Genomic DNA, 21,543 nt, shown 5'->3' on the forward strand with positions numbered 1-21,543 from the left:
TGAACAAAAAATCCTTTGTCCATGAAATTAGACTTTTATTCATACATGCGTATAAATAAAAGTCCTGAATCATGTGTTTATCGTGTTTGTCTGGAAGCCCAAAAAACTGAGCTGCAGAGCTGAGAGCTGCTGTTTTTGTCCTCTGGTCATTAAGTTTGCCTGAAAAACATTCAAAGAGAAAACAGCTTGTGTGTGAGAGCTGTACGATTTGAGACAAAGGCCTGTTTTCTTTTGTATCGTAAATACTGAGATTATTTAAGAAAGACTGTTTTTCAGTGTTCGGGCAAACAGATTAGTTTGGTTCTTCAAATATTGACATGTACTTTATTTCGAACTCATGAATATTTAACTAATCTTAATCTTGATTTCTTTAATACTATAGAATGTGACAGAAATTTTTTTTTCTCAATTACTGTACTTCAGTACAATTTAGACATAATTAAACTATACTTTGACAGTCTGGTAAATGTGTTTGTATGCTTGTTGCCAAGAAGCTTGATAATCATTTTTATGTTTGTACAGTAAATATGAAGCTGGAGCCGAAACCCAGTTAGCGTAGCTTTGCATAAAGACGGGGAAGAGGGGTAATGGTTGTCCAAAAGATAAAAATAAAATCAGACCATATTTAAATCAGTTTTATTTGGTTTAGTTTCATTGGTCTTTGTTCGATTGTTATTTAGAAGGCTTATTCAAAATACTTAATACAAAACCAGTGTACAGATTTAACATTTTGGTGAGAATCCAGATCAGGGGGCGTATCCAGGAATCTTTTCACTGTAGCTACACAGCTAAAAATCTGGATCGAGTGAATTTAAATATGCATTTTACTGATACCCTTATAGTTCTATGAAAATGTGTTGTTTTGTGAGCCCAGGGCTTCAAACTTAATTCATTCAGCCATTCATTTACAATTCATCAAATATTAAAGAGTGAGTGCAGTGCCGAGGGAGCGTTTGTCTCCTCGGGGCTCGACAGCAGGAGTAGTTCTAGCAAACTAAAACAAATGTTTGCTCGTTTGTTTGTTTCTCCCCTGAAGGGAAAAGCTATGGGAGCGAGGTAGACTGGATGGACTCCTGCGGGGAGGAACAGCGGGTGTGGCAACGCATGACTGACAACCCAGAGGTCCCTCAGGAGTGCACACTGATGCTGCGATCCAGCATGCGCAAACGTGAGACATGAGCCGGACCAAAGCCCAGAGGATGAAGGATAAAGAAGGAGGGAGAGGAGGAAGAGAAAAAGAAGAGGTTTGAGCGGTGGAGACGGGTCCCGACCTTTTCTCCACCCTGAGATGTTCAGATCCAGAACAGCCAGTCATGCCTTACACACTCATCTACATGTGTCCCTCAGCATCTAGTCTTGACCAAACACTGCTGTTCACCGCTGAATATAAAAAAAAAAACCATGTATGTAACTTACTATAGCTACAGAATAAGCACACGGTGTGACTCCTGATGCGTCTGTCCTCGTCTCTGTGATACATTTACTCGAGTCATTTCCTCGTGTAGTAACGGCTGAAGTAGACCACAGTCGACAATGCACCAACCAATCATGTAGAATCGTAGACGTTCCCTTTACAACGAAGCTGCATCCTGGTCTGAAGCACACAATGATGCCTCATTAACAGCTGTGTTCAGGGGTGGAAAGTGACTGGTGTTAGTGCGACTGTGCCATCATCCTCCATTTAATTATAACTGAAGCAGAATGATGATCAACTGAGAACACTTGAAGACTCCTCAGAGTACGTACACACTGTGTGGTCACTGCCATGCTTCTGTTTTAGATGTATGAGGGATCCAAATAGAGAAACCCTCTATAAACCTTTGGCTTTGCAGAGGGTAGCACTGTAGCCTGGTTCCTGGTTTGAGTCCCTGTTGTGTGGGGGGTTTTCTCCCAGAGTCCATGTCAATTGTTGATTGAAGACTCTAAAGCTTATGTTGGCCTTGCGATACACTGACGACTTGTCCAGAGTGTACCCCCTCGCCAAATATCAGCTGGGATCCAGCCCCCCCCTTGACCCTCACAGGATATGTGTTATAGATTCTATTCAATTTAATTCAGTTTTATTTGTATAGCCCCAAATCATAAGAAGGCACTTTACATCGTAAGGTCGAGACCATACAAATATATAGGTAATGGATGGAAGTACACCAAAATTATACTGGGTTGAAAGTAGAAATACTTCACTCAAATACTTTTAAGTTTACTCAAACTCCACCAATGAGTCAGTTATGCCTCTGAATAATGGTCAAAATATTCATCTTTTTTAATCATAATTTTTAATTCGTAATTTTATAGATTTTTGACATTTGTGTTCAGTTTTGTCATATTTCACTTGTGAATCCTTGATTTAAATATTTCAAAAATAATTGCGGGGTCACACTGACCTTCACCTTTGATCTTTGACCACCAAATCACTATCCGTTCATCTTTTAGTCCGAGTGGATGTTTGTGTCAAATTTGATAGAAATTCCCTCCTGAGATATTGTGTTTCGGACGTACATCAAAATAAAAATTAGAACATTATACCTGATTAGCATCCCCATGCTAGCACCGTCACAGTAACAGGAGTACTCCCACTCAGTTCATTTCCACCACTGACTGTCTGGTAAAAAATAATCTGTGGCACAAAGTCTGGATGGTTCCATGATTTAGACTAGATTCAATGTAAATGAACATGACACTGTATCAGTGTGATAATAGATATGCATGGTACTGTATTAGACAAGAACAAAAGGAGGTTATTAAAAGCACTGATAATGACATCACTTTACACTCAGAAGAGGACGTGTGATTTGCGGTGCGTTCCCAGGAACCCTGAGGCCGCCGCTGTGTGATAGTGAGTCAGCATTGAGCAAGGCTGCGTTCGTCTCAGGGGGAGCCCGATAACGTGTCAGTGGCAGACACCTTGTCCCTGTCACCCGCGGCTTCGCGGCTCCGTGGCTCCGCGGCCCACCATCCTGTGACGAATCACGCAGTTCACCAAAAGATGAATAAAAAGGATCCTCCAGTTTTAAACCCTGCTCGTCCATTTTTCATATTGGTTTGCCAGTTTCTGAACGCTCGTCCTTGGCAAAACCGAACTCGCAGAGCAAAATAGTTTCACACTCCACACTTAAAGTAATAACTCATGGTGTTCACTGTACAATGTATTTTAGATGAGAGGCTCGTGCAATACCCGATTAACTGAAGAAGCTCTTGATGTACATCATGTGGTGTCTCTGCTCCAAACATCAGATTCACTCCATTCAAGCCTTTTTGTCCAAAATATGTTACGGGAATATTTTGAAATAAACACATCTTTCCATAGACTAACTGTTTGTTTGATTTATTGAACGTTTCCAATTTTTCTAAATGTATACTGAACTATTTCAGTGTTTTTTTTGTAAGTGGTAGCGCCAACACTATTTGGGTATTTCTGACTGAAGGAGTGTACAAAAATCTTTTTCAGTCACTTATAATTATAATTTCCCATCCCAGTCGGAGGTTTTCAAATTGCTTGCAAGTGTCAAAAACCCAAAGTTAATGAAGTGCATTGATATGAGATAAACGTGGAAAATATTCACATTGAAATTATTTTTTTTAAACAGTACTTCACAGTGATTTTGGCAAATTAAAAGACCAGTGGAATGATCAAAGGAGCTGCTGATTTATTTTCTGTCAAACTTTAAATTGTTTGATTAATTTCTGTGGCACAAACCAAACTATTTTACCTAAAGATTATTCACAGTCTTGTGCAACAGACTATAACTCAACTCTGTTTTATGGTTTCATCAGAATAAAGTCGTTGAGGGATTTAAACCATCTGTTGGAGGAAAAAGTTTTAAACTTGATCCATCTTTACTTCCAGACCTGAAGAGAAAGTATATTTCATAATTCATGTACAATATACTTTTCATGTAAGTTAAAAACTGTAGTTACCTGTCGTCCTGGTTACTTATTTGTCGTGATTTGCCCTTCAGGGCCAACATCGTATTTTCTCACACACCTCTTGCGTGCACTCTCACTGACACACTGAAGATCACAACCTCCATGAAAAACATTTTTAATCAGTGTTTTGTAAATTCTGACGTATATGTACTTTACAGTTTTCCAGGGAGTGTCAGAGAACGTCATTATCCAAGAAATGAGATATAAATATTAAGACAGGCGAAAGGTTTTCTACAGTAAAAATACTTTTTGTACAAAATAGTAAAACATATTTCTGATTGAAAATATCAATAATAATAATAATAAAACATACAGAAAGACGTGACTGAGGAATCAATATGATTGTAATGTACTGTATGACCCACTTAGTAATCTCCATGACTCAAACTTTTGATGGCACACACACACACACACACACTACACACACACACCTTAAGATACAGGACTGAAATGAGTTCTCATTGGATGAGTTGGATGAGTAGTTGGGATGTTGCAGTGTTACCTGTGTGAGTTTAGGTCGAGTGGGACACGTGGACAGAAACAGAAGGTCAGAGCAGGTCCTGTCTGCTCTCACTGGGGAGGGGAAAGGATCAAACATGGCCGACAGTCCGCAGATGTGCACTGAAAAAGGCAGCCGTGTTTTTATGATTGACAGCCCTGACCCGCCTCCTGCTGTAGCAACATCTCGTCCTTGCGGAGCGGGAAGGTGTCGATGGTGGTGAATATTTCAGGGTATGTGATGGGGAACGGGTAGCGTTGCTTGTCCATGCCCTGCTTGTCTACCAGCACCATTTGGAAAGACCTCTGTGGGATCTGGAGCAGTAACCTAGGAAACACACATCAGCCCAGTGAGCAGCTGTGGAGTGTGTGCGTGTGCGTGTGCATGTGTGTGTGTGTCTGTGTGGGTGGGTGGGTGGGTGTACCTGATTTGCAGGGACAGTGCCGGGGTGAGCAGCTGGTGTCGAATCCGTCCAATCTGTGCAGGGTAAGTCCCGACCAGCTCGATCACTGTCACATGCCTCAGGTCCAGTCCACACTGAGCGTGCTGCTCCCACAGGACAGACGAGGGAAACAAGACGGATCCATAACTTTTATAACTTTGCTATTGATTCCAGTGCAGCACAAACAAAACTGAGCACAGCTCCAAGTCCAGAGAGTATTAAACTCTGTTAAACTAAGTTTAGACAGCGCTCAGGCTGCAAGTAATGATTATTTTCATGATTTATTCAAGTCCTCCTCGACTCAAAAATGTGTTTTACTCATTGTTATTTCACTCGGATGCTCGATTTTCACTGATCAGAATTATGTATGTGCAGAGTCTGATTGTATCATTACATTAACTGTCCTCACAAGAAATCTTAAAAGGCTTAGTATTATATATATAACGATAATGAAACTGGTTTATACGAAAAAAACACACTTTGTGTTTATAATTTTCTGATATATAAACACACAGCACAGACTTATTCATATATCTGTGTGTGGAAGCTGCTATATAAACTTGATGGACGACACAGACTGTAAATAAAGATGGACGACATGTCGGAATCCCCAGAGGTGAAGGCAAAATGTCTAGATCGCCACCTGGTGGCTGGCTGCAGTAAAGGAGAAGTTATTGATTTCTATCTATGATAGATATAGATAAATAAATACATTATTTCAGAATTTAATTATACAAGATAATTATAATTTTCCAGAGCTCAAAAGGTTACATTTGTTGCTTTTTCAGCTCAAATTGCAAAGTAACTTGATTGAAAATATTTGACATTTTATTTATTGGTTATCAAAATAGTTGCTGATTAGGAATAAGACAAACTTTTATTATTTGTTTGTCTTCCAGCTGATAACCCAGTGGCTCTGAAAGGTCGGGCGTTTAGAGACAGTTCAGACTTAATGGATTGTGACGAGCTCGGGAACATCCATCTCCGGCACCGCCTTATCACAGCCAGCGTCAGGATCATTTATTCATCGCCTTGACATTTTCTCTTCATCACCGCGCCCGCCCTCCTATTCTTCTGCTGCTTTGTCCCACTTGGGCGGCTGAGCGAGAGAGTAAACCCAACACACAAACACACACACACACACACGCACTGCGGTTCTCCGTGGGAGCAGAGATGACACCAATCACTGCAATCGCCTCTGAGCTCCTGCCCGTGTTCTGTCTTTGCGTCGTGTCTCACCTGTAAGTTTGTCATCTGGAAGCGGTAATTATGATTGGCAGCCGTTGGCGCCGAGATGATGAGGAGCCGTCGCTTCTCGTAGAACTGGTCCAGTAGCGCTGCAGCTGTCCGGACGCCTACGTTGATGTTCATGGCTGCGATGACAATGAATGCACGATTAAGTGATAATATAGAAGGGACGACGCACAGGGAATCTATCACAGCACAATATGACGAGGAGATGCTGCATGATTTTATAATGTTTACTCCGTCTGTAAGTGAATTGAAAACTACATTAATTGCTAATTGTCTGTTGAGCTGCAACACAGGCTCTGCCATACACTACTTTTTTTTTTTTTCTCACAGATACAGATGTTCGGTCGACGAGCAGCCGGCATTGATTTTTCAGATCGATGGAAAGCCGCAGGGGCCATTTTTCACTTCAACTGAGCTTCTCACAGGGAGAGCAGTTAAGCACAGGTAGATAAATACAAACAAAGTATCTGCAACATTCTTCTGTTTAGTGCTACTGAGGCACAAGGAAATGAAAAGTAACTGGAAGTGTGGGTGTAGGGTTAGTATCAGAGTCTCAAACCCTAACTTTGGGTTTTAAAGCAGCCTGATTACTTTAACCATGACAAATAGAGTAGGAGGGGCTGATTGATCAGAAAACATGTTACTGATGTTAATACTTATAATAAGAAATTTAAGATATTTTTAATTATAAAAAAGGGAGAAACTAGAATGAATACTCTGCATTTATGTGCCTCCACCAACCAGTGCAGTCCCTGCATGTGCTCTAGAAATATGACATTCACAATTATATGAGGTAAACATGACCTTTGACCTTTAACCACTAAAATCTAATCCCCAAAACTTTAAGATATTCCCTAAAGGCAGACTTAAGATATCATGTTCAAGAGGCCAAAATCATGTTTTGTGAGGCCTTGACCTTTGACCTTTGACCACACAAATCTTATCAGTTATTCTGGAAGTCTAAGTGGATATTTGTGCCAAATTGGAAAGGTTTCTCTTGAGGTGTTCTTAGGATAACATGTCCATGAGGCAGAAAAGGATTATGTGAAGTCCTTACAAATAAACCCTAATGCTGCAGATCCTTCATTGATCAAACATTCATTTTTACAAATTGCTATGAGAAATGTTCAAATAAATAATAGGTTTAACTCTGAATACAAGCTTGTTTGTGACATCTGTCTGTTTGTGGATGAGTGTGTGATCATCGTCATGCAGTATACGTACCTGCACAGGCTATGTCTGTGCCAGACCAGGTGAGTCCGTACTGACACACTCTGGCAGCGCTGCTCCGCAGCTCGTAGCCGCCTGTGCACGTGAATGCACACGTGGCGCCGTAGTTGTCTCCGTCACTGTCGCACTTCATGTAGCCGTTGTCAGGGGCAAACAGGGAGCTGCAGCGGCGCACTGAACACAGAGACACACACGAGACACACAATGGGAGAAGTCTGACTTTTAACAAAGAGGGAGGAATTTAATTGTTGCACTTCAACTGGAGGACTGAGGTTTAAATGAAGAGTAGTTGTGTCTTAATTCAGAGGCCTGATTTTTTCTTAAGTCTGTATGATTGGATGATATCATGAATTAATCATAACTGTATAACACGGCTGACCTCATTCCAAAGGCTCTGATAGACGCAGCTGTTTACCTCAGTGTGTTAATCCAGGAAATATCACATTATCACCTAGTAAATCTCTGGTGCTTGTTGGTTCAGGTGCTCATCAAAGCCGGGTGTATACATCACATTATGAGTATGATGGAGGACACAGATTCCACTGAATCCATTGAATCCCTAAACCAGAGGTTATATGGGGATATTTCCCATTAAACAGCTTCACCCTTGAACAGCTGTGTATTTGGTTTTACTCGGAACTCAAAACTTGGAACTTGAAAGGTTCTGGCTCAAGCTGAAGAAGACCCATCAACCACAGATCATTAGTTCTCGTCTCTAGGAGGCAGAATCATCACATTCATGGAGAAGGAGCAGCTCCATCACAGCCGGGAGAAGAACCTCTGACCTTCTTCCAAAGAAATGACTTCCTTCATACAATATCCAAACCAACAGATTCCTAGAAAATGTCCCACAACAACAAATAAATAGGGAAATAGAGTTCCTATAATAAAATAATTGAATCAAATTTAAACTAAAGACGTTATTCTCCATATTTTTGAGTTGTACTTCCCATTTATTTACGTTTGTTTCACATTAAGCTGACCTGCTGTGCACTAACCACATGACATGTAGGTTACACCAGCAATTAAGTGTAGAGATTGAACAAGGTCTGTTTCCTCTTTAAGTAGAACCTGTTACGATCTGCTTTGATTGCTGCACCCTGAAGTGTTTCACTTCAGTCTAATCATCCTGACCTCCTTGTGTATTTCATCTCTGTGCTGTTCGGTTCCCCAGTGTTTCCTCACATTTCTTGTTCCCTGATAGGTTTGGTTAATCTGTCCTCTGTTGGAGTTTTGCCTTTTTGCAACCTGAGTTAGTTTTTTGATTGGATTCCCTGCATTTCTGCCTCCAACAAAGACTGTAAGCTTGCTGGGTTTTTTTGTTTTTTCAAAATGTCACAGTTATTAAATACTTTCCAGGAGACCACTTGGAAATAACCCCTTAGAATAAAGTTTTACTGAGACCCTGCCCCACACAGACAATCAGACACCGTCTTTAGAAACTCACCTCGCACTCTGACTGTGAAGCGGCAGGATCCTTTGTTCCCTGCTCGGTCAAACACGGTGTAGGACATCTTGTGGAGCGCCTCTGGGAAGTCTGATTTGGAAGGTTTCCCTTTCAGGATAACGCTGCAAAAGACGGGCTCAGGTTTAATCTTTCACTGTGATCTGGCTGCTTCGAGGGGGAATAACAAACTGGGGTGAGTGTTGGAGATTAGACTGACTCTGTGAGGATGCCATCTGCAGTGTCGACCCCCTCCGGTGTGTCCCAGGTCACCCTCGCTGTCAGTTTCCCTGGCTCTGCCCACTTATCCTTCACAGTAGGACACTTTATTTTGGGAGGATCAATATCTACAGAGAGAGAAAGAGAAAACAAATGGTCGACATTAAAATGTACATGTGTTACTGCATGGATCACAAATGGAGAGTAGCCTGAAGATAATTGTTCCAAATTCACTAATCCTGAACCCTCTTCACTGTTGTTATAATTAATTAAAATTCAATTAATTTAAATAAATAAGAAAACCTCATCTTAGCTGCTCAACTAATGGCAGCCCTCACCTGTAGCTCCATTAACCAGCAAAATAAAAGAATCTGGACATCTAAAATATAAAATTGAGTTATCGAGACACGGAGACACTGAGAGACAGGTTGATATGAAACGTTTCAATTATTTAAGAGATTCGTCTGGAGACTCGGTTTCAATAGTCACGGCCTGTTTGTAAGGCAATAACAGAAAAGTAAAATGCATCATCGCTTTAGGGGAGAATGAGTCTTAACAGACCGACAAAGGAGATTCAATGTCATTTCACAAACAACATCGGTGAGTATATGCGTGCTGTGTTGCAGTGACATCTGAAGCTGTGTGTGTGTGTTGTGATTGCCCACTGTTACCAAGGCTGCAGGACTATTTAGTCATTTCTATGTTCAGCTGAGTGCCTGAGCCTTATCGCTCCTCTTTTCACAAAAAACTGTCATTTTCAGTTTCAGACTCAGGCTACAAAGACGTGAAATACATTCACATTTTTTTGCTGTGTGTGTGTGTGTGTGTCTGTGTGTCTTTGTATTTCACAGAAATCAATAATATAAATATAAACATGTAATTTAACCAGTCTCTCTCCATTGTAGGTTTTTCCAAGGCTTCCAGTCCTCTGCCACAGCAAAAAAGAAGGACACACACAGTCTTACCGACACAGGTGGGAACAGCAGCGCTCCACACTTTGGTGTGCTGGCAGGTCGCCGTCTTCTGGCCCTTCAGACTGAATCCAGGAGAGCAGAAGAACTCGCAGCGAGAGTTGAAGTAAGAGCCGTCCGAACACTTGTAGCCTCCGTTGACGGGCATGTCCGGCTTAGGACAGCGGATCTCTGTCAGAGAAGAGTTCAGTTCACAACTTTGTCTAAGGTCGTTGATAATCGTTACACCCAAACACGACATCTTCCACCTACCGTAGCCCAAACAAACCAAAAAGAGAAATACAACAAACTAAAAAGTCAAGACACTGGTTATATTATTAGCATATTAAACTACGACTTTGAAATCCTTGTGCAAAAAAGAGTCAACATTCTTTCACAGTCATTTCCCGGTTTAAAGTCCATATCTTGCTCTATATCTATCTCTATAAAATCCAGACAAATTAAAATCGTCCAAATCAGTACACTGATTCATAAAATAAGTTCAGACTGTAAACGATGAGTCATACTGAACTAGATAAGTCAATCTCTAGCTTTTACTAAACAAATCCTTCAAACCGCCTCCCACACACTGAGAAGTTTCTTCACCTCACTCTTTGCTTGCTAATGACTTGAGGAATATAGCTTCTCTTCTTCAGTCTGTTCACGTAATTGAAATAATTTAAACCCGGTGCATTCATTCACTGATATTGGCCTTTAATTAAAAGATATCAACCACTTCGTGTTGACCTTTTAAAGTTATGGTTTTCATTTTGCTTGATTATATCATTATTGCAGAACTAATCAGCCCCACTCTGTCTAGAAAAGCCACTTCATTTATTCTGGAGCAGCGGTGGGGGTTTAAGATTTAGTAGCAGCGGCAGTAATTTTCCATCAGTGTCTGAGTTACAATGGAGCAGTTTAATGCCCCATGTCTCATAAATACTGTTTCTTTCCAGAGGCTTCCCACTCGCCAAGAAGAGACTCCGGGGAGAAGTAATGGATCCAGGATATTGTTTACGAATTTGACTGATTAAAAAAAAATCTGCTGCAGATACGACTTGGATGGAAAACCAGCCTCTCCCACACTTCACCCCAAGAAATAAACCTTGATGCTCAGAAATGTAAAGGATTATTTTTTTAAATCCACTTTAGACAAAGCAATGTGTAGGTGTGTGGATGTATGCTTTTAAATATATATATATAGAGATGTTATGTATGTGTCAGACTTTTTGAAGGTTTCAAAAAGTAAAATTTCTGACTTTTTTAGACCACGAAGAAAACATTTTAAATCGAGATGAAGTACGACAGATACGAAGGAATATCGGAGTCCAAGAATTACTCTCAGGGATATGAGCTCTATTGGGTGCCATTCAAGTTTAAGATAAAGGGACACAGATAAGTAGAGAATAACCTACAAACATAACATCTCTTTAACTACAGACACAGACAGTAGGGTTTGTAGATGATCAGTTATCAGTTCCACGATGGTCTTGTTTGTAGTTTTATTACAGTGTGCTAATATCCGACTATGCATGCTGCCAAAACAACTTCTAAAATGGCGACAGAAGTAGCGTTAAATCAACATTATCGTAATTTAGACCTAGTATGTAACTTTTTAAGGCCTAAAATTCTGATTATTACATTCATACACATACACCTCAGAGACCCTGCTGTGTGGATGTTAGTTCTCACCTCTGCAGGCGTAGTTAGAGGACCAGTGTTTGCTCGCCATGCACACCACCTCCGGGCTCTGGACCTCGTATCCCTGCTTACAGCGGATTTTACAGCGCGTCCCCATCACGTTCTTGTAGTGCTCTCCTCTGGGTGTGCGGCAGCTCACATCGCCGTGTTTTATCTTAATGGGCGCGCACCACGGGGCCCCTAAAAATGGAGGACAGATGACGACACTGACTTTTTTTTCAAAAGCATCAAGGCAATTCAGTTTTTTTATAGTTCAACCTGAAACTCAACAACACCACACTACTGGAGAAAGGGTTTGTTATATCAGTGTTTATTATGGGCTCAATCATATCTTACCTGAAGACTGTAAAAGCTAAGAAAGACTTCCCTGTGCTGTAAGTGTGAAAATGCAGAAACACGCCCATCGTCTGAGTTCAGACAGATACGGTGGATTTCTCATTACCTTGTCTGAGACTTCCCATAATCCAACAGTGTCTGATGAGGCAAGGAAGATGGTCTCACTTGAGGAAAAGATAATGATGTGAAGAGGGCACTTACATTTCTGAATGTGTGTGTGATAGAGGTTAAGATAAAAGTCTGTGTTTGGAGTGTGGCCATATTTTAACTCTCAGCTCTGGTTATTATGCGTCTGCTTCTATTTTCACCCCTCTGAGATTTTATTCCTGCAGAAGTACAACCCTGATTATACCGAGCGAAAACACATCAGTTGTACTTTAGTCCTCATTAAAGTGAAATCGTGCACATCCACGACTGTCCTGTGAATATTAAGAGTTTGATTGATGCATCAACTTGAGGAACGTCAAAGTCTCATTGGTCCAAACATATCTAATGTTTTTATCGACCACAATTTTTTTTTCTCTTTTTTTAATAAGCTAGATTTGACATTAAAGTTAAGTGCTTCACGTACGCCTTGATTTATCTTTAACTCTTTCCATTGCCCTTCATTGCATTCTTTTCATTATTGATGAACATACTTTACACCTCAGCCAAGTGTAAGAAGTTTTTTAAGCTATTTTGAGATTGGGCTCAGTCAAAAGTAACAAAATTCACATCTGAAGATTGTAAATTTTCCTGCTGTATCTCATGACATTTTATGGGGGATTGTATTATGGACTACTTCAGCTGGAAATCCAGGAAGTTACTGGTCCAGACCAAAGCTGCTTTCAGACACGCACTGACGTCCAGACATTCTCTTAAAATTTTCCAGGGGGGCTGTACGTGAGAAAGCAAATGTCAGAGTCAGCTGCTCTGGACATTTGCAAAACTTTTCCTGCTAGGCCCCTTGAAAAATGGTCGAGTGAGCCCACTTGAGAGTGGAACAAAACTAAAACAATACAAATGTCTCTGAATAAAAAAGACAAGACACAGACGAATACGTCAACTTGGAAAGAACTTTTGACGATAAGGACCATGTTCATGGGCAGTAAATGTTCCTGTTGCTGTTGCTGTGACATGTCTAACACAACCTCCTGTTGTATAGAAATAGTCCAGCACACAATCCCCCGATTGAGCAATAAAACAAGTGTCCCATCGGTCTAAAACTTCTCTTCTTGTCTCCTCCCATGGACGATACGGCTGCCATCTCTACAACACTTGCGTAAGAATCCCTTGTCTGATGCCAAGTTTGAGAGGCAACAAGGTTCGTTTCCAGAACACAGAAATCCAGATCTGCAGTTTGTTTCCTGCTGGCTCAGGACAAACTCCAACCCTCAGGACCAACGCATTGTCTGCACACACTCGGAGAGGACACACACCATATTAGGCAAATTTTCAGTTGGAATGAAAAGGGGATTCATTACACAGCAAACCTCCCTCGCTCCCTCTCCCTCTCTCCCTCTGCATGTGTGTGTGTGCGTGTGTGTGTTGGCCGAGTCTCCAGAGCGGCTGAGTAAGAGAAAAAATAATACTACATTTCAGCTTTTACACACAGAGAGAGTTTGGTTTGGCCTGGACGATAATGTTCCGTATCTAAGTGACCCTGAATTTAAAGTTGGAAGCTACTTTGACGAAACTGTGTCAGTTTACAAAACTGGCTGAATGACCTGGTATTAAATTACGACTCTCTAAAGATGCAGTTAAATAAAAAATACCGTTTTTCTCATTTAACCCTGTCACTGTGAATTGCTGCTCTGAGTATATAACAATACATTTCTTTTTTTCTCTTGCTGTAAAACTTTAAAGCAACACTGTGCTGCTCAATGTTTACTGAGCAGCAGCGCCCTCTGCAGTCCCACTCACTGAACTGAAACACAACTGAACGGTGGGTATTACCCATAATCCCCAGGTTCCAGAACCAGAAGAGCTGCTGCTGTACGAAATCCACCAAACTCTGTTTAGAATTGTTCATGTTGTAAAAGTTTCCTGCTTAATATTGGAGATAAGAATAAATAGTTTTTAATGACTTTTAGGTCTTTTGAACTGATTTACAGTTGAGCATTACTGTTGAACTCGTTGAACCTTTTGGATCTGAGACTTTGCTGGCATTTCAAAATCTAGATGTCTTTCTTATTTATTTTCTGATCTTACAATGCTGATCAAGGAGGTAGGACAGTTTACAGCACCACATATATCACTTCAGCTCTGTCACCCACGCCACCAGAACTTTTGAGCAATCCAATTAAATCTAAGAGATTTTATTTGAATCCCCTTCATTACTCTGCAACATCTCGAGAAGAGAAGAAGATGCTCTAAGTGCCATTTCACTATGATTCATCAAGACGAGAGGAACTGTAGTTAACTTGCAAAGAGCAGTTGCTCCTGATAAACAATAAACACTCCCTAAAATGAAATAACCGTATGTGTATCTGCATGTTGTCACCTTTATATCGACGAGAATACGAGTCCTCATCGTCTCCGTAGGCGTACTGTCCTGACCCTGGGGGGGAGAGAGAAAAAAGAAAGAAAAAGCAACTACTATGACAAAAAGAGCTGCGTCCAAGATGTTAGGCAACGTTTGACAGCATCGTCCTGGGCTGAACTGTCGGCCTTTTTTTCTTTTCAGCCACACAGCACCAAGAGCAGGCTGCAAATCATTACTTAACTTTTCATTTGTACCAAACTCCAGGGGGCCGATCTGAATCTTTTGGACAGGACACATCCAGAGAGGATGAACCCGAAACCTCTGTTTTTTCCCCCCAGATGATTAGGAAAAATTGATAAGTGATTTGTTCTGCGACCCCCATTTTGTGTTTGGTAGAAATGAAAGAAGAAGCTCCAGTTATTTTGAAACTCTTTGTTCCAAAACAGCTCAGATAAATCCTACTTACCATGGACAGTGATTTAATTTGAGTTAACTTTGAGCAGATTTATCAGACGGAGCAAAAGTGAATTCAGATGCTAAAACTTGCAGCGTTCAAGAAGCGAAATGTTTCTCAGAGCTGCTGCGGGACACAGCTGAGCGGCACTGGTAAAAGACAAATGTGAGGAGAATTGTGATGAGCAAGGAGGATTATTTTGGGAAAAGACGAAGAAGGGATCAGGAGGAGCAGGTCAAGATGCAATAAAAACGAAGAGGGAAAAGGAAATGGGTGAGGAAGGGGTTAAAGTAGGGGGGAGGGGTGTTCAACCTTGGCCCCGGGATGTTCTGAACCTCGGTGTGAATGTGTCCTCTGTTCGGGCTCCACAAGGGAGGAGTGTTCGAGCTCCTCCAGCTCCACATATTGGCCGCGTGTTGATCAATGAGCCTGATACTGTGGTGAGCACATCTCCCGTCCCCCATTTCTCCTCATGGCTTTTCTGTCAGTTTAATAAAAAAAACTGTCTGGACCCAAAACGCTGCAAGTCACACACACACACAACAAGCTTTGAGGTTTCAGCAGTCAGATCACACAGCGTGGATTGTGCAGAGCAAACCCACACACTGAGTGAGTCATATTCAGAGGTCTAATGGGAAAAAGTCTAGTAACGGCTTCTTAATGGGGAGAAGGAGGCAGAGAAAGGTATGGAAAACTAATAACAGGTGTGTGTGAGTATTTGTGTGTGTTTTTGTGTGTGTCTTCTTCATAATGAGCCTTAGTTTGAGCCAAAATGTCCAGAAAACTGATCAGTTAGAGTTCTGTAACATCGGATATAACAACGTACACCATGTCAAACGGAGGCTACTTGTTTCTGATTGGCTGGTACATGATAAGATAAACAATGACGAGCTTTTACTCTTCTCCAAATGCAAAAAACAAACAAATGGATATGTGTTTTAAAATCTTCATCAATAAGGTTTTTCATAAAAGTTTGGATATTTATTATAATTTAATGAACTAAAAATGCCCCTCACACCTTCACAGAGCCACATGTGTCTTTGAATGTCTTGTTTTGACCGAGCAAGAGTCCAAAACCTAAAGATACTCAGTTTACTTTGATAAATGACATAGAAAAGCACCAACCGTTTATTAGAAAAGTTCTAATACTTAGAATAGTATTAGAAATCTAAATGTATTCTCCAAGTACCCCTCCAAACAGACGTCTTCATTGTTAGAGGCACAGCACCACATACATAAACCTCAGTTCAGACATTGAATCGATATCTCTCCACTGATGGAAGAGCACCTTCCAAAACCCCATTAAAGAAATTGACCAATAAAAATGGCATCATTTTGTCCCTGTAGAATCCTGCAGATAATAAATGCCCAAACATAAAAAATCTACTTGTGTTGCAAGTCCAGTCGTTGCCTTTCACTTTAACACTCATTGTAGATGAACCATGCGACAATTTAGCTAAGCAATTGTTAAATTGTATTCATTTTTCTCTGATAAACATTATGAGCTGGGGTTTGCAGTCACAATGATAATTGCCTATAAAATATTTAGATGTCTGAAGCCAAACAATAAACAATAAATTTTAGCAATTACAAACAAAACAGAACGATACATCCAGAGGAACAATTTAACGGAAGTTTATTGTTAATAGTCTTGAGCTGTTTTCTTTTGGCCCTCTTATTTCTCGAAGGAAGAACATATAAATATTCAACAGGAAATGAGCTTTAGCAAAAAATTAAACAAATGAATTAAACAAATAAAACAGAACTCTCTCGTTTGATGGTGTGTGAAGTCACCTTTGTGATAAAAGGACACTGAGGCAAGCTTACAGGGCCATAAATGTGTGTTAGGCACCAACTAAAACTTTCTTTTTGTTTTGTTTTTCATGCTCTAATGATAATTTCCTCCTTTCTTTCATATATTCTTAATGTCCTTATTTGCAGACCTAAACGGTCGCTGCAGTTCTTTTTCTTGCCTTTAGCTGGAAGGGGCCTGGCTGGACTATTGACTATGTATAAAAATAGACGACATGACTGCACAATAGGTCATTCATTTCAAAAAAGTAAAAGTACATGTCAAGTAACATTTTCTCGAAGATGGTTTTATTCGATGTAATAAAAACAAGGTTAAGTGTCATGATTGACCGCTGAGACTGACTCGTGATTGGTCAAGCATGTGTATCTATGGGATCTCGCTAACTTGACTCCATTCCCTGATCCTAACTGCTCAGACTCTGGCTCCAAATGAGCAAGAGGACAGTGTTCGTATTCGGGATATTTCAGCTTCATTTCTGAATATTCAGACGAAGTGGAGACGTGTCGTCTATCTTTATGTGGAGTGTGTCATCTGGACCTGCAGGCTCGACACTGCTCGGTCTGCAGCTCTGCAGTTGGATTAACTTGACTGAACCCTCACTGATAAAAAGCATTCCAGATTCAAAACGAGTCCAAAATGAGAATTTGTGACATGAGACTAATCTTTCAATCGTGTCTGATACATCTGTCAACATGATGAGGTGTGATCAGACACCGGCGTCATCTTTCTGCTCAATTCTCCTACTTTTAAAAGAGAAAGATGTCTCAGTGGCAGAAGTGCAGACAGCAGAAAACCTCTGGGAGTGAGTAAGCTTTAAATTACAGAGGCTGATATTCCAATTAGCTTTCTCTGCGGGTCTGTAATACACACTGTCATTATGTGAAGTCGGTTGAAGTATGGCTACAGGCTACCGGAGCAGGGGAGACGCCATGATTACCCAGTTATGTAATATTTTTTTCCAGCACTAATGATTTCTGTTCCAGTTGTACTGTATTTACCAACACATCCACTCCTGCAACCGTCTGTAAGAGCTGCTTCTTATGTCACCATTAGTGGTAATAAATCTAATTCACATGTACAGTATAATGTCAGAGTTCTGCCGTCTGGGATCTGAGTGATGAAATAATGCTGCATTTCCAGTAAAGGCTCAGATGCTAATCATCACCATCAGAGGTGAGACGTAACTAAGTATATTTACTTAGTTACTGTACTAAAGTACATTTTGGCACCTTAATGGAGTATCTCCTATTTTATTTCAGGTTAAATATGCTGAGTCTCAGAGACACAAGTGCGGTGATGTGTAAATTGGCCTTCATCGGAAACATAAATCTGAATTACTCATAACGCTGGTGGATGGTTTGCAGCTGTTTGCAAACACATTCATTAAATCAGTTTTATCAGGTGATAAAATATCGATGTTGTGTTTACGGCTTGTTCCGCTGCTCCTGGTTAATGCAGCTTTAAGTTATACACTGTAATATCAGCTATTCATTAATAAACACTAAGCTCCTGATCTGTTGCTCAGGCCACATTTCTCTGTCAGACACACACACGTCTGCGGTCACTGTTTTGCAGTGATTGTGCTCTGTGGCATTTCCCCAGGTTACTCACTGTGATCTCTCTGCTCCTGACCCACATCAGTACAAGACTCATCATGGAAAATGTGATCGGCCTTCAATGAGAACTTGCTACAGAACAGTTCTCAAAAAATTCCTACCCAGTTTTAGACATCCACACACAACTGAAAACTGAGCCAACTGACCCCTAAAACAAACACAAACATACCCCTGTAAAATAAACACACATACACACACACACAGAGGAGCACAGAGCGAGAGAGAGAGAGAGAGAGAGAGAGAGAGAGAGAGAGAGAGAGAGAGAGAGAGAGAGAGAGAGAGAGAGAGAGAGAGAGAGTCGTGACTGTCGGCTCGACAAGCGGTTTTTAGTCTGTCAGTGTATATCTGCTCTGCAGTTTTGTTCATGTTGCAGCCTGTATGATCATACAGCAGCAGTGAGCCACTCTCATACCATCTACAGGCACATAGCCACGACATACAGAAACACACACACACACACACACACACACACACACACACACACACACACACACACACACACACACACACACACACACTGTTCTGCACTTTCTGGCTTCATTGTCTTCTTAGATGGGATGTTACACTTTCCTCTATTTCATTATTGCTTAATATGACAATTATTTCTATTTTTGACTAATAATTTCATCTAAAAAACACATCACATTTTCCCAAAGTCTTATGTCTTATGCAACTAACTGAGATTCTCACAAAACTCCCAATTTCGAGAGGGGGCTAAAGAACTTCAGAGATGTTTGCAAAAAATTGTTTAAATTATTCGTCGATCCTTAAATGAATAGCCGCCAATTCGTTTTCTAGCATTCCACACGTCATTTGATTGATTGATTGATTGATTGATCATTTGTTGCAGTTCTACCTCAGTGTGTGTGTGTGTGTGCTTGTTTTGTTAGGGACCTTCTCCAGTAGATCTCATGAGACTTCTGAAGTCCTGGTTCATGTTAGTGGTGAGATGTGAACTGTGGTTAGGTTCGGCTTGTTTTAAGGTTAAGTTAAGGTTAAGGTTAAGTTGAGGGTTAGGGTTAGAGAATTAGTAACTACTGTAATGTTTAAAGTAAGTCTTCAACTAATGTAGGTCAATGTAATGTCGTCTGAAGTTATGCAGAAGTGTGTGTGTGTGTGTTTGTGTGCGTGAGTGAGTGAGTGAGAGAGAGAGGGAGACAGAGACCTTCTGTGTTTGCTCAACACCAGGACAGAACCTCATCAGTACAGTAAAACACTCCCAGACCTCATGCACTCACAAGTTGAGGAAGTTTTTTATCCAGTATTTAAAATCGAATAACTGATTATTGGATCATTATTAGTATTAAAACTTTATAAAGACCACAGGCATGTGAAAGGATCAAATGAAAAGTTACAGTGCTGGTGCAGGGTTTTCATCAGAGCCTCAGCACAGAAACGTCCCCCAGATGCACACTGTACTCCCCCCGCTGTCTGTCCACCCCCTCCACGTAAACACAACGGCGGCTCACCGAAACCCAGCGGTGACAGGAAGCCTCGATCTCGTGCGTAAAAAGTGAAACGAGACGTCTTCCCTCAGGACAAACCTTTATACCTCGGCCCCATCCTCCAGACCAGTGACTTCACACGTTTTCCACATTAAGTGCAAAGATCCAAAGAAATTATTTTTGGGGTTAATCGATAACGTCACAGCGGTGGATGAGAGGCCCCTCGGTCGGTGCTTACCTTCGTACCCGGAGCAGAGACAGAGCTGGACGAGCAGGAGCAGCAGCGGCCACATGTCTGTACCGAGCGAGGCGCGGGACGGTCGCTGTTCAACATGCGAAGCGGAGCCTGCAGGAAAACTTCCAGCGCATTCCTGCTTCCAAAGGCCCGCCTCTCCGTCCTCAAACAAGGGAGGACTCTCCTCCCGCAGCCCGGGCCACCGGTGCGCAGGACACTGACACACTGTTTCTGTGCGTAAAACTGTCAACACTATCTCAATTACATCCACAGGAGAAATCTGATGCTTTTACTTGACCTGAAAACCTTAAAAACAGACGAGCAGCAAATCAGATTCAAAGAAACCATATACATTAAACCAATGTTGTCCAATCTGAGGGATGTGAACCCATTAATAGGTCACAGGATAAAACTGAAGGGTCCCAAACAAGGATAGTACATAAGATGTGATAAAACTTTATTGATCCACAGTCAGAAAGACTATAGAGAAAAAATAAGAACATTTAATTAAACAAGCAGAATGTACATAACATACACATTTCAGAAGATACATATTGTTTGTTATGTACAAATGTTATTCAGTAAAGTGCAGTGGCTCAGGATATAAAGATGGACGATGTGACAGTTCCCCAAAAGTAAAGCCAAAGCGTCTCGATCGCCACCTGGTGGCTGGCTGCTGTACAGGTTATAAACCTCCTCCATGTGTGCAGATGGGACATGCACCAAACTAAAACGTCAAAGTTCACGTCAAATATATTTTTCTCAAAGTTGTTTCTGTGATTTAGGTATTTGTCGCACAGACATATGTTTTCTCTGATACTTCTCACTTGTTTTTGCATTTTCCTATCTCCTCTCATCAGGCCTTTTAACCTTCACCAACAAGGTCAAGTTTTTGCTCCTGTCCAGTAGTTTTCGCAAAATTCTGCTGACAAACAAACCAACCAACCAACAAACAGAAACGGATGAACTCATAACCTCAAAAGCTGTTAACCAATCAGCTAATTCTGCCCAAGAAATGTCTTTTGTTCATCTTTAAATATATAAGTATTAAGCCATTATGAGCATATGCATTGAGATTGACTGTAGTGAGCTCCTCTCTGTTGTTTTGGATGATTTACTGAATATCCCAGAGGCTTTTCAATTTCTATCTCCTCTCATCATCAGGGAGAAGTTGAAGTAAAACAGTGGAAAGATATTTCTGATTTAATTCCTTATTTTGCCATTTGCTGATGCAGATGTGAAGATCTTTCAGGAAGTCTAGTTGAATCCAAGTTGAGAGTTTCTGTAGAATATTTTTTAACCGAAGTGGATTGATACTGGCTCGACATGTTTATAGCAGACAGCTGATTATTCTTCTGTTTCATAAGAGCTGCTCATGTAAACAAACATGCACAGGGGAAAGGTTTAGAGAAAGTTCAGCGCCAGTGAAAGACTAATCAGTTTAATTTCCTCTTCCACAAGCATGAAGTTGGGTTATAGAGTGTGTGTGTGGGTCTGTGTGCGCGTGTGTGTGT

General features: G+C 40.9%; 2 protein-coding genes across 7 annotated transcripts in view; one reads left to right on the plus strand and one right to left on the minus strand.

The window, feature by feature from the left end:
- Positions 1 to 3,308, plus strand: part of sytl5 (synaptotagmin-like 5) — a 42,204-nt gene extending 38,896 nt beyond the window's left edge. For all 6 annotated transcript variants that reach the window (XM_035174241.2, XM_035174238.2, XM_035174237.2 and 3 more), the window contains one exon: positions 1,037 to 3,308. In XM_035174241.2, the coding sequence (XP_035030132.1) occupies positions 1,037 to 1,179 (143 nt within the window). In that variant the 3' untranslated portion in view covers positions 1,180 to 3,308. The remainder of the gene's footprint in view (positions 1 to 1,036) is intronic.
- A 718-nt stretch (positions 3,309 to 4,026) lies between these two features.
- Positions 4,027 to 20,213, minus strand: srpx (sushi-repeat containing protein X-linked). Its single transcript, XM_035174243.2, has 10 exons — positions 20,033 to 20,213; positions 14,485 to 14,541; positions 11,658 to 11,846; positions 9,981 to 10,157; positions 9,017 to 9,143; positions 8,800 to 8,921; positions 7,347 to 7,526; positions 6,108 to 6,241; positions 4,851 to 4,972; positions 4,027 to 4,753 (listed from the first exon to the last, which is right to left on the minus strand). The coding sequence occupies exons 1-10, from the start codon at positions 20,085 to 20,087 to the stop codon at positions 4,570 to 4,572; spliced, it is 1,347 nt and encodes a 448-aa protein (XP_035030134.1). The 5' UTR covers positions 20,088 to 20,213; the 3' UTR covers positions 4,027 to 4,569.
- Between the last annotated feature and the right edge of the window lie 1,330 nt (positions 20,214 to 21,543).

Source organism: Hippoglossus stenolepis, chromosome 13 (assembly GCF_022539355.2).
Source record: "Hippoglossus stenolepis isolate QCI-W04-F060 chromosome 13, HSTE1.2, whole genome shotgun sequence".
Taxonomy (NCBI): Eukaryota; Metazoa; Chordata; class Actinopteri; order Pleuronectiformes; family Pleuronectidae; genus Hippoglossus; species Hippoglossus stenolepis.